This window comes from Amaranthus tricolor, chromosome 6, assembly GCF_026212465.1.
Source record: "Amaranthus tricolor cultivar Red isolate AtriRed21 chromosome 6, ASM2621246v1, whole genome shotgun sequence".
In the NCBI taxonomy this organism is placed as follows: domain Eukaryota; kingdom Viridiplantae; phylum Streptophyta; class Magnoliopsida; order Caryophyllales; family Amaranthaceae; genus Amaranthus; species Amaranthus tricolor.
In genome coordinates this window covers 20,542,815-20,554,645 of record NC_080052.1, presented here as the reverse complement: position 1 = coordinate 20,554,645, position 11,831 = coordinate 20,542,815, and the positions used below count along the sequence as shown (strand labels likewise).

Below are 11,831 nucleotides of genomic sequence, written 5' to 3'. Positions count from 1 at the left end.
ATCTATCGTTAAGTAAATTTAACTTAGTTAACTCAAAAGAATTCATAAAAACATGCTTTTATTAATTTTAACTATCACTTATAAATTGATAAAAATTTGGGCAGAATAACAAAGTATGCATTATTAATTACATGTTACTCAATTTGTATTAATTATTTGTATAACGAATAATAGGATTTATTTAGAGACGATATACATGTTAGAGTATATAATATATCCTGGGGCTTCAACCATCAGCTTAAGCTTTTGGTTGAATTGGTTTATTTAAGTGGAATATTTAGCACCAGGTATGAGAAGAGTCTGTATTGCATCCACACTTCTAGCCCAAAGAGCTCTTGTATGAGGGAGCGTATTAGAGTATATAATATATCCAAGAGCCTCAACTATCAGCTTTAACTTTTGATTGAATTGGTTCCCATCAGCTTTAACTTTTGATTGAATTGGTTCTCATCAGCTTTAACTTTTTGATTGAGTTGGTTCTTAACAATACAATTAACTTTTCCTTTCGAAAATTCCTTTTCCTATTTTTTAGGTTATTGATCATTATTTAAATTTTTCAGGTGAATCAATAGAATTGTATTTCCACACTAATACCTTTAATAAGGTGATTATTCATATAGTCAAGTTAAGGAAAGCTCAAAAATGCTTGGGCAATACATAATGTTACCTCCAAAATTTGAACAAGAAAAGAAAAGAATTCTTCTTCCCCTCTAAGCCCATACTTCATTATATATATCCCTCTACAAGTTAACTATTTCCTTCCCTTTCTTCCTTCCCACTTCCCACCATCCCTTAAGCCATATACTCTCAGGGCACACTTACATATTCATCCTCATCATTTTTTTTATTATAATGAAATTATTTGGTTATGAAATTATTCATATCCTCCATTTTTTACTTCTCCTCTGTTTCTCCGTGTCAGGTAATCCAATTTCTCTCATCCTCTTGGTTTTTATTTAGGGAAATTATACTTCATTTTATAATAATAATAATTTTTCTAAAGTGCTGAAACTTGAAAACCTTATTAAAATATACTTATTGTGGGAAAGGTTTATATACTCTCTAATAGGGTGTATATATTTTTGTTAAAGAAAAAAATCAAATTATTTATAGAAATGACATTCAAATACTACACCTTTTATGCATGTATGTATATCTTTTAGCAAATGTCAAATTATTTACAAAATTGCCACCAAAATATGTACACCATTTAAAAACCTTAAAATAAATTTTATAAGGTTGCCGCTTTTAAAATTGGCCAGTGAATTTTGTTTAAAAAGATGTTAATATTCACAATTTTCAAGTACAGCTAAATTGCATAACCGATTAATAAATTTCGTTCAAAAAGATTTTAATATTTACATTTATTTATTTTCAGAGTATAAAAATAATTTTGACAAAAAAAAATAGCCTTAAATGTTCATGTATACAAAAGCACATTAAAAATAAAAAGAATCAAAGCAATTCTTTTTACATAATTAATGGGTATGTTTTAGGGGTAAACGGGATATTTGAATTTCCACAATTTCATTTCTTATATTTAATATTGAAATTTGATAAATACTAATTAGTCTTGATCGTTGAATATTATTACAGATTCCGTAGAATCTTTAGGAATAAACTATGGACAAGTAGGCAATAACTTGCCACAACCGGATACCGTATTATCCCTTATTACTTCAATGAGATTAACAAAGGCAAGAATCTACGACACAAACCCTCAAATCTTAACAACCTTCGCCAACTCGGGTGTCGAACTCATCGTAACGGTCGAAAATAACATGCTAGCTACTCTCATTAATCCTCAACAAGCCCTTCAATGGGTTACAACCCATATTAAACCCTACTTTCCGGCCACCAAAATCATCGGAATCTCGGTGGGTAACGAGGTTTTTACCGACCCAGATACTTCCTTAACTTCCTACGTTGTTCCAGCAATGATTAGTGTTCATAATGCACTGAGTCAACTCGGTTTGAGCTCATATATTCAAGTTTTATCACCTACATCAGCTGGGGTTTTACAAGAATCTTATCCGCCTTCCGCCGGTTCATTTAAACCGGAATTAGTAGGGGTTATGACCCAATATTTGCACTTTTTGCAAGCTACTAATGGGTCCTTTTGGCTCAACGCGTATCCCTATTTTGCGTATAAGGATAATCCGACAAAGATTTCACTTGATTATGTTTTATTTAACCCGAATGCGGGAATGGTTGATCCAAATACTAAATTACATTATGATAATATGTTGTATGCTCAAGTTGATGCGGTTATTTTTGCTAATTGGAGGTTGGGTTTTGGCGGGTTGGATGTACGGGTTTCTGAAACCGGATGGCCTTCTATGGGTGACCCGAATGAGATTGGGGCTACTATTGAGAATGCTGCGGCTTATAATAAAAATTTGGTTAGAAGACAATTGGCTAATCAAGGAACTCCTTTAAGGCCAAATAAAAGACTAGAAGTTTATGTATTTGCTCTATTTAATGAAGATATGAAACCTGGACCCACTTCTGAAAGGAATTATGGGTTGTTTCATCCTGATTGTAGAATGACTTACAATGTGGGTCTCACTTTGTTTGATCGTCAACGTTCTTCTAACCCTTCTACTTCCATCTCTTTGACATCTTCTGCCTCTAAGGTAAACAAAAATTATAATAATTACTTCATATTATATTTAATAACGATCATTTCATTAAAAAAACTAAAGTTAGGTCAAAATTAATATTTCACAAATTAATGAAATTCAATTTTGAATTTAAGTTAATTTTAACATTATTTTAAAATTTGATAAATTTGCGAATTTAAGAGTGATTTATAATTTGAAATAGATTACTTTTTTTCAAACATAATGTTAAATACTTTTTGTACGTATAATTCTTTCTCTTGATCTTATATCACTAAATAATACCACAATTTGATATTAAACATCATTCATTCATCAATCCTATTTAAATTTTTAATCTTAACTTGTTAAAGTTATGTTTTATATTGTGTATTTATTTTATTTACGTAAATTTAATGGCGACAATAGTATATTTTGAGAGAAGGTTTTATATGTTGGTAACAAATCATGAGGACCAAAAATAGGTATCTTATATATAAAAAACTACTATCTTTTGTATTTGTTATATAAGAATATTTTTGTGTGATTATTGATAACAATTATCATACAACAGTTGATTAAAATAATTTTAATCATTTCATGTTTTATTAATTATTAAATGACACAATTTTTATATATTCATAGATGATATAATTCTCACCCGGTCCTTTTGTATTATTTATTGTCAACAGGCAACATACAAAGGCTATCAAAGCTTGATTTACTGGACGTTTGTATATTTGGTAGCTTGGCAACTTCTTATAAGAAGACCAACATAACAACATCATTGCTAATTTTAGCCAATATTGTCATGTAAATATCAAGAATTTTTATCTTGTATTCTATACATGCATCATGTATGTTATTGTATACCATCTTTCAAAAATTATAGGGTTGTCTTTAATCCAAAAACCAATGTAGGCTAACATTGTTTTTCATGTCGTTATTTATTGTTACCAAAGGAAACATTAGTCGTAAGAAATAAGAAATTAGTATCGTAACTCAATACTAACTTTAATTTGGTATTGATAACTACATACATCCAAATCATACTTAATTCCCCATTAAATTATACATTAATTTTAATATCGTCTATATGAAATTAATATGATCTCCCTTTAAACTTGTTACACTACATTTAAAAATCATTATTTTGATTTGTGTAATCTTAAAGGTTAAGGTAATTATTCTTGTATCCCGCATAAGTTAGGGACCAAAATGAAGGTATTTTTTTTCCTGAAAGAGGACATATCATACCCGTCCTTTCAAGGAAGGACTAAAGAGGGATGTGCGTCGTCAAGGTAACCTCTCAGCTGATACTTGCGTCCGATAAGAATTAAAATCCAAACCTTCTGCTCTACATGTAAATAATCAATTCATTGAGTCACTGGCGCTTTTGGTGATATGTGTAATATAATCATTTTAATTAAAGAGATAGATAAAATATATACGATAAAAAGTTAGAAGTTGAAAATTTCAGGAATTTAACATGCATGCATATTTGTTGGCTTATAAAAAGTTGGCTTCTTTTTCTTCAATTTTTTTAAATTTGAACAATAATCAACTACATGATACAAACAAAAATTGAAAAAAATACAGCCCATGTTCCTTTAAGTCAGAACTATCCCTTTAATGTTAATGATGATGGGTATCTTGGTTGGATAGGAAGCTTTAACCTTCAAAAACAGTCAACCACCTTTACTTTTTATGAGATTCAATTTCCCTTATCCATTTTCTCTCCCCTCCATTGCCTTTCTTATTCATGCATGCATTATGATTTATGATGTATGATCTACACTGAATTTATTATAAATATCAGTATATTAACAAGGAGACATGAGGTGCACACACTTTATAAATCAAGGAAATATATACATTTTCAAAATCATATGGCAATGGGAAAAAGATCTCCAATAGCTTATAAAGCGTGTACACCATTTTCAATTTGTCGATGTGAAACAACTCATCCCAACACCCCCATCAAATTCGCATGTGGGAGTAATCAATTAGGGTAGGAACGCTATTCTTTTCGGACCAACCATTTTTAAACTTTGATCGAATCATCGGCTCGGATTTATTGTGAATGCCAGCAAGTTAACGGGGAGACATATATACCATCCCAAAACCATATGGCAATGGGAAGAAGGTCTTTAATAGCTTATAAAGCGTGCAAACCATTTTTAATTTTTCGATGTGGGATAACTCATCCTAACAAAGTCACTAATAAAAAAAAAACACATTCTTATCAATTTTATAAGAAATTAATTACGTGTTTATCATACACTTGAGAGTGTTTGATGTTAAACTTTAAGAATGGTATATTTCATTTCTATTTATATATGTAAGAATTTTATTTGTAATATATCATTTTATTATTAAAAGATGGACAAAAAAGCAGTATTTTGCTCTCAAAATTGATGGATATGTAGCTCAATTCACCTTATACAAGATTAATGACTAGATTTCCTATTATTATTTGCATTTGGTTTTCTATTTTTTAATAGAATTGATTGGGACCATAGTGGTAATGCTAAAAAAGTTCAAGTTAATAAAATCAAAATCGATTCGATTCAATTTTACGATCACTTTTAAGACTTGGATTCTGTTAAATATTCCATACTTGTAGATTTTTTTTCCAGAAAATTTTATGTTTTTTTTTACCAAATTAATGTAATCAAAAAATACTGCTTACATACTAACATATTTTATGTTAAAATTACAAATTATATGACGTGAAAGTAAAAAAAGTTATGCACTTTGGCGGCCTTAACTTTAGTTAGTCTATCCGGCTAAAATCGTCAGCATACATTGGACAACTTTAGTGAGAGGAACTTTTGTTCAAGCTGCGCGCTGCTTTTAGAAGAAAAAAACAAATTTGTGAAGTTAACAAATTATTTTTATATGGCAAGAATTTTTAGGATAAGACTATGATTTTAGTTTAGCTCTTTGGATTTTGTTTATATTATTATTATTATTATTATTATTATTATTATGATTTTTTGTGGTCATTTACAAATAACGATTATTGATTAAGAATTATTTGCCAAGAACTACCAATTTAATACTGTATCTGTTCAGTTTGTTTCTTTTAATTAAAATAACTCTCACACACAATACTTAAAAAAGACATACTTAAAGATGTTAGATTACATGTGATTCCAAACCAAAGAATTAGAGAAAGATTATTAACATATACTTCCGCAGTTCTGAAATACTCGCTACATTTTGATTATGTGCACTATTTATCGTTCAAGCTTATTTTACATATTGCGACTAATGTGTAAGTAAAAATATAGTAAAATGAGATCTTGTTTAAATCGTCTAATCTCATACTTTCATAATATTAACTAATTTTTATAATTTTTAAATTTAAATAATTTAGCATATAACTAAATAAAATAACGTATTGGAATACATAAAAAGTGAAATGTAGTAAACATAATAAAACAAAAGAAATATCTCAATGGACTACTCCTCTTAATACCAATTAATTTTAAAATGAAATTTTATCGAAATCTATACAATCAACTCTCCTCAAATATTTGAAAAGAAACGTACTAATATTTGTCATTACAATTTGATAACATGATAGAGGGTGATGAACTGTTTTCGATACATTCTCACGTCATCCCAACATGGTGCACATGGATCCCAACATTTTTTTGTGTCCCTACAAAATATATGTTGTATCCTACTATATATGTTGGTGTAAGCACTTTTTTGGGAGGAAGAAAGTAAGATTATGAAAGAAGATAATTTTGTAATGGCTGAAATGGGCCAAGTTCTTAATTTTTTTTTATAAAAAAACTGGTATGAATATAAATTATAACAAGATTATAACAAGAATGTGTGAAAATGTATTCCGAATAGAAATAGAGCATTTGATACTAGAGTACTGGACTATGAATGAAAACCGGGCTGGGCCTTCATTAACAAAGATACAGATACTGTAAATTATTGAACTCAATTTGTTTGATTTATAAACTAGCAGTTGGACTGTAGTAGTATACAAATTGTTGTGAGATACGGTCTCTCCAAGAGACATATTAGATATATGGGCTAAATAGCCCAATTAATACAAATTAAAGAGAAAATAAGAATGTGAGCTTCTTGTTTTAAGGTCGTCTACTTAAGAGACGGTCTCTCACAAGAGTAGCTGGTAGGAGTATTAGATCAATTTTTGATTTTCTGTTTATTCATGATATATGACACTAGCAAGAAATCAAATCAGGAGTACGTTTATACTTGTCTTCTATTCTTTTTCTTTTATGATCATAATTAATTTTTTTTTTCTTATAATTGTACAAAATTTATTTATTTATGTTGATTTGACAATAAATATCATTGAATAATACAAAATTTGAAGGGTTATGACATTCTCCTCTTTCCTCCAAAGATTTAAGAATTTAATAAAGTGGATGAGTGAGTATTTTAGTGGGATTTTGCAGGTGGAACCATGTTTTTTGTGGTATAATTATATGTTTTGATGTAAGTAAGTGAAATAAAATGTAGATTTTAGTAGAATATTATAGGTGAGATTATATTTACAAATAGTAATAGAGCAAATTCTGTGAAATGAATGAAAATAATATATCGAGTAAATTCAGGGGTGGAGAAAGTATATATAGGGGCTATAAATCAGTTTTAACTATATTGATGTTGTGAATTAATGTTTCATATTTTTTTTTTCCGTGATCAATCTGTATCTCTCTTATACATTTCTAAATCTAACAATTCGTTTTTCAGCAACATTACATATCAGAACTAGCTTTTTTATTTAGTTTAAATAATAGATTTTTAGTCGTTTTAAAAGTCACTTACCTAATGTTTGTTCCATCAACTTCAGCATATATACTGTATTTCGCTTATAGGAAACTATGATCAGGGTCTTAGAAGGGAAGGGAGGTAGCCCATAGATATACCCATAAAAGAGGAAGTGCCAAAGAATCCTTCGATTTCGAAATGTTTTTTTATTATTTTTTTACGATTTGACCAACTAAAAAGTCAAAAATCAAAAATCAAAGCGAATAAAAAAGCTAATAATAAAGCAACTTGTGAAACACCCCTCAAAATGTTATATATCTCTCACATACTCCTCTAACCCATAAATTAGCTACATTATTAATTATTGATGTAAGAGCTATAATAGATATATAAAACATATAGTAAATTGACATGGTCTTATGAAGTTATGGTAGAACATCACAGAAAAATGATTGCATTTTTGAAGTTTGACTGAGAAGTGAATCAAATTATTTTAACTAATTCAAGCTCATATTATTTGAATAAATGTGAAGCATTGTTGAACTTTGACTATGCAGTGAGCATTATTTGGAACAGGTGAAATTTCCTAGTAATAAACTTTGAGTGAGTTGATATAAACAATTGTTTTCACTTCTTGAAGTCTTAAAAGGTACCATTTTTGACTTCCTAATTTTAAATTTCTTGTTTCTTTTTTCTCTTTTAATTAAGTATGTTTTACTTTGTCTTTGGATATATTCATTATTGACAAACTTTCTTGGACCTTGTAATTTCTAATTCAATCTTTGAATCAACTATATCTATGATTCCAAAAAATATAGAAAAAAACAAACAAAACCATTATACAAATAAATTAAATGGAGAAAAATAAATTTAGTACCAAAAAACATTTCATTTTTTGTTGTTTAGATTAGTTTTTATTTAGCAACATTAATTTTCATTGTTGGTAGTAATGTTTGAATCTAGGACTTTGAGGTTGGAGCTTAGCTATCCATACCAGTAGACATTAGTCAAATGAGAAAGCTACTAACATAAGTTGTGAAGTAATTAAGTCAGAAAAAAGCTTAAACTTATGGTTGCAGGCATCAGGTTATATTATATACTTTAATATTCACTTTATCACGAGAGTCTTTTAGAGTAGAAGTATCAATGTAACATACGCCTTCTTATACCTCGGGCAAAATATTTCACTTTAAATGAGGGGTGAGTAAGATTTGAAATTGTGACCTCTTATCACACTAGCTCTAACCATCTCAAGAAACCAACTTAACCCAAAATTTAAACTTGTGGTTGATGCCCTAATATATGTTATATACTTTAGCATAAATTATTTTTTAGTTTTGATTTCAACAAAAAATAAGTTTCAATGAAAGAATCAAATTTCTAGGAGAAATTACTTGTGTATTTTGCTTTCTTAATTATTTAATTTTTTTTTTGGAATTTATAGGAATTGCTAGTTGTGATACTTGTGAATTTCACTTTAATATTGAATAAATGGAATGCTATCAGAATTCAAGCATTTAATTTGATTTTTATTTTTTCTCATCTAACCATTCAAGAAGTTTAAAAAGAAAAAAGAAATAATGAAAAAAGGTAATTATTTCTTTCCTACTTTAATCTATTTTTCATAGTTGATCTTCAATTTTCACATAATTAAAGTATATCTTAAATTGTAAAGGTCACTACTAAATGATTTTAAGATTTTGTAGTGAATTATGAGTTTGGTTGTTGATAGTTTATTTATAAATTGAAGTTTAAGTTTCTATTTTAATGTGAATTTGATCAAAAATGGTGATGGTACCCCCGTAAGAAACTATATATCGCATGTAAAATTACATATTATGATTTAACTTTAGGTTTATTTTAGTCTAATTTTTACATTTTATCACATTAGTGGAACTGATTTATATATATATATATATATATATATATATATATATATATATATATATATATATATATATATATGTCGGTGATTAAAAAGGCTTTAGAAGGGAACTAAAACAAGTCAACCCAATGTTGAAGGAGCAGTGGGAATAGCTAGATGAAAAGGCAATGACGGTCATACAATTATGTCTAACCAATAAGTAACTACGCAAGTTCATTGACGATGAGACTACAACTACACATTATAGGCAAAACAATACGTGCGGCTGATGGTAAAGCGGAAGATGTTTATTCTCATTTACTCTTAAAGATAAGCGGAATATGTCTAAACAACTACTTGAGGAGACTGTAACTATATTGATTTTAATTCAATACTTATTAACCTTAAAAATTTTAATGTTAAAATTAAAGATGAAGATAACGCAATATTATTAATAATCTCTTTACCCCTTTTAATTATAAGCATTTTAAGGAAATTTACTCTCATTCACTTTTGAAGATGTCTAGTTTCATTTACTCTCAAAAAAAAATTTTTACCCTAAAATTAAATATCATCATAAAGTAGAAGTAGAAAATGTACGAGGGTGATCACATAAATAGAAAAAAATTGATAAAGAGAAATTTAAATCGAAATTTACGAAACAAATCTTACATATTCAGCATAAAATATCATTACCATAAAGAATCAGGGCATGAAATTTGTAATGTTATAAATTGAAAAATAAGGAGAAGAAAAAATCTAAACAACCTCCAAAATTTGTCAAATCCAGTTATATTGAAATTGACTTGGAAGGTGACTTAATATTATTTGCATCTTCTAAAAAGAAGAGTCTTAGTGAAAGGATTGTTGAGTCCTTCATCACTATTTTACTTAATATAAACCAGTTGACTGTGGTATTGTATTGATTGGAGATGATTCTCCCAGTAAGGCTATAAGGGTAGGTTCAGTTAAAATTAAAACTCAAGAAAGCGTATTGCCAGGACCATGTCTAAGGTTTTTCATATTTCTAACTTAAAACGTAATTTGATATTATTGGGTACACTTAAGTCTATCGGTTATAGATTTTTCAGTTGATTGTGAGTCTTGAAGGTTAAAAGCTAAGGATATATGGTGATAGGTTCAGTAACATATGCTTCATCTTTACTCTCTAATTCTAATTACAATCAATTGTGGCAGGCATTTGGGCTACGTGGTCTCCTTGGCTCACCTGGCACGTGTAAACTAGAGTTATGTCACCATTAAATATTTGAAAAACAAAAGTAAGTACGTTTCTCGACTGTTACTCATTAAACTAAAAATATACTTGATTAGTTCACTCTAATCTTTATGGACTTTAGTTCTTATTTTGGACTTATTATATAAGACATAAAAATTAAGCTTATTCTGCTTTCAGTAAGTGGAAAGCTCTTATCGTAATAAAGACTAAATGAAAAGTCAAAAAGCTCGGGACTGATTAAGGATTGAATTTCTGTGATGGTGATTTTGAAGAGCTCTATGTATATGCTAGTATAGCTAGACCTAAAATATTATCTGACAGTCCTCAATAAAAATGGTGTCGTAGAACGCATGAATAGACCACTTCTAAAGTGGGTTGATACATGCCCTCTAACACTGGAATGTGGCACTGTTGTGATCTTTGGACAAAAGCTATTGTTGTGGAAGCATATGTTGTCAATCGTTCTTTACATTTTTCAATTAACTTTTAAATTCCGGAGTTAGTATGATTAGGTACAATCGTTACGATTACTCTTTTCTTAATATCATATTTGATTGTACAGTTTATGCTCATATTAATGATGAAAAATTAGCCTCAAAAGCCGTTAAATTCATTTTCATTGAATATTTCATAAAAATTAGTGTTTTTTTATTCAATTCCAATGAGACAGGAAAAGTTTTAAGCTGTGAAGTTTTAAGATTCTAGAAAAATAGTAGGAGCACAATATTAGCCAAAAAGTAAAAAGATTTTGGATTAATTAAGAGCTAATTAGTATATGATCTGTATATGTTTAACTGAATTACGATGACGAAAAATAAATAAATGATAATTAACATAGTTTTAACAAAATTAGTAGAAGATTATTCCATTTTTAAAAAAGAGGAAAAACTCACCCCCACAATCATAGGATTTTTTTTATAGTACAAACATAGGATAAATTACATTTAAAGAAACAGCTGTTTAACAATAGAAAAAAAAATGTGTGACACGATCCACACTTCCCACGAGGGACGAGAGCCACGTGATCGAAAACTGAAATTATTCTCTTGACCCATTATAATTTGGTAAGATTGATATTAATAACACGAGTTTTTTTTTTAATTGGACCGTTTTATTGTATATTTTTAAAAATATTGTAAGTAGATATTCAGAATTATATAAGTAGACATTTAAAATATTGAAAGTATGCATTAAAGATACAGTGAGTAAGCATTAAAGATAATGTAAGTAGACACTAAGAATACAGCAGGTATTAATGGGTTGGACTTGAAATACGTCTCTCAAAGAGAACGATCTCTTAAGAGACTAGCTGTATTAATAATCTAACATTTCATCCATTCGTTATGATTAATCTCAATTTTGAATT

General features: G+C 28.7%; 1 protein-coding gene across 1 annotated transcript; it reads left to right on the top strand.

The window, feature by feature from the left end:
- Positions 1–681: 681 nt before the first annotated feature.
- Positions 682–3,596, top strand: LOC130814682 (glucan endo-1,3-beta-glucosidase 11-like). Its single transcript, XM_057680825.1, has 3 exons — positions 682–922; positions 1,597–2,636; positions 3,293–3,596. Exons 1-3 carry the CDS (start codon positions 853–855, stop codon positions 3,377–3,379), a joined length of 1,197 nt encoding a protein of 398 aa, XP_057536808.1. The 5' UTR covers positions 682–852; the 3' UTR covers positions 3,380–3,596.
- Positions 3,597–11,831: the final 8,235 nt, after the last annotated feature.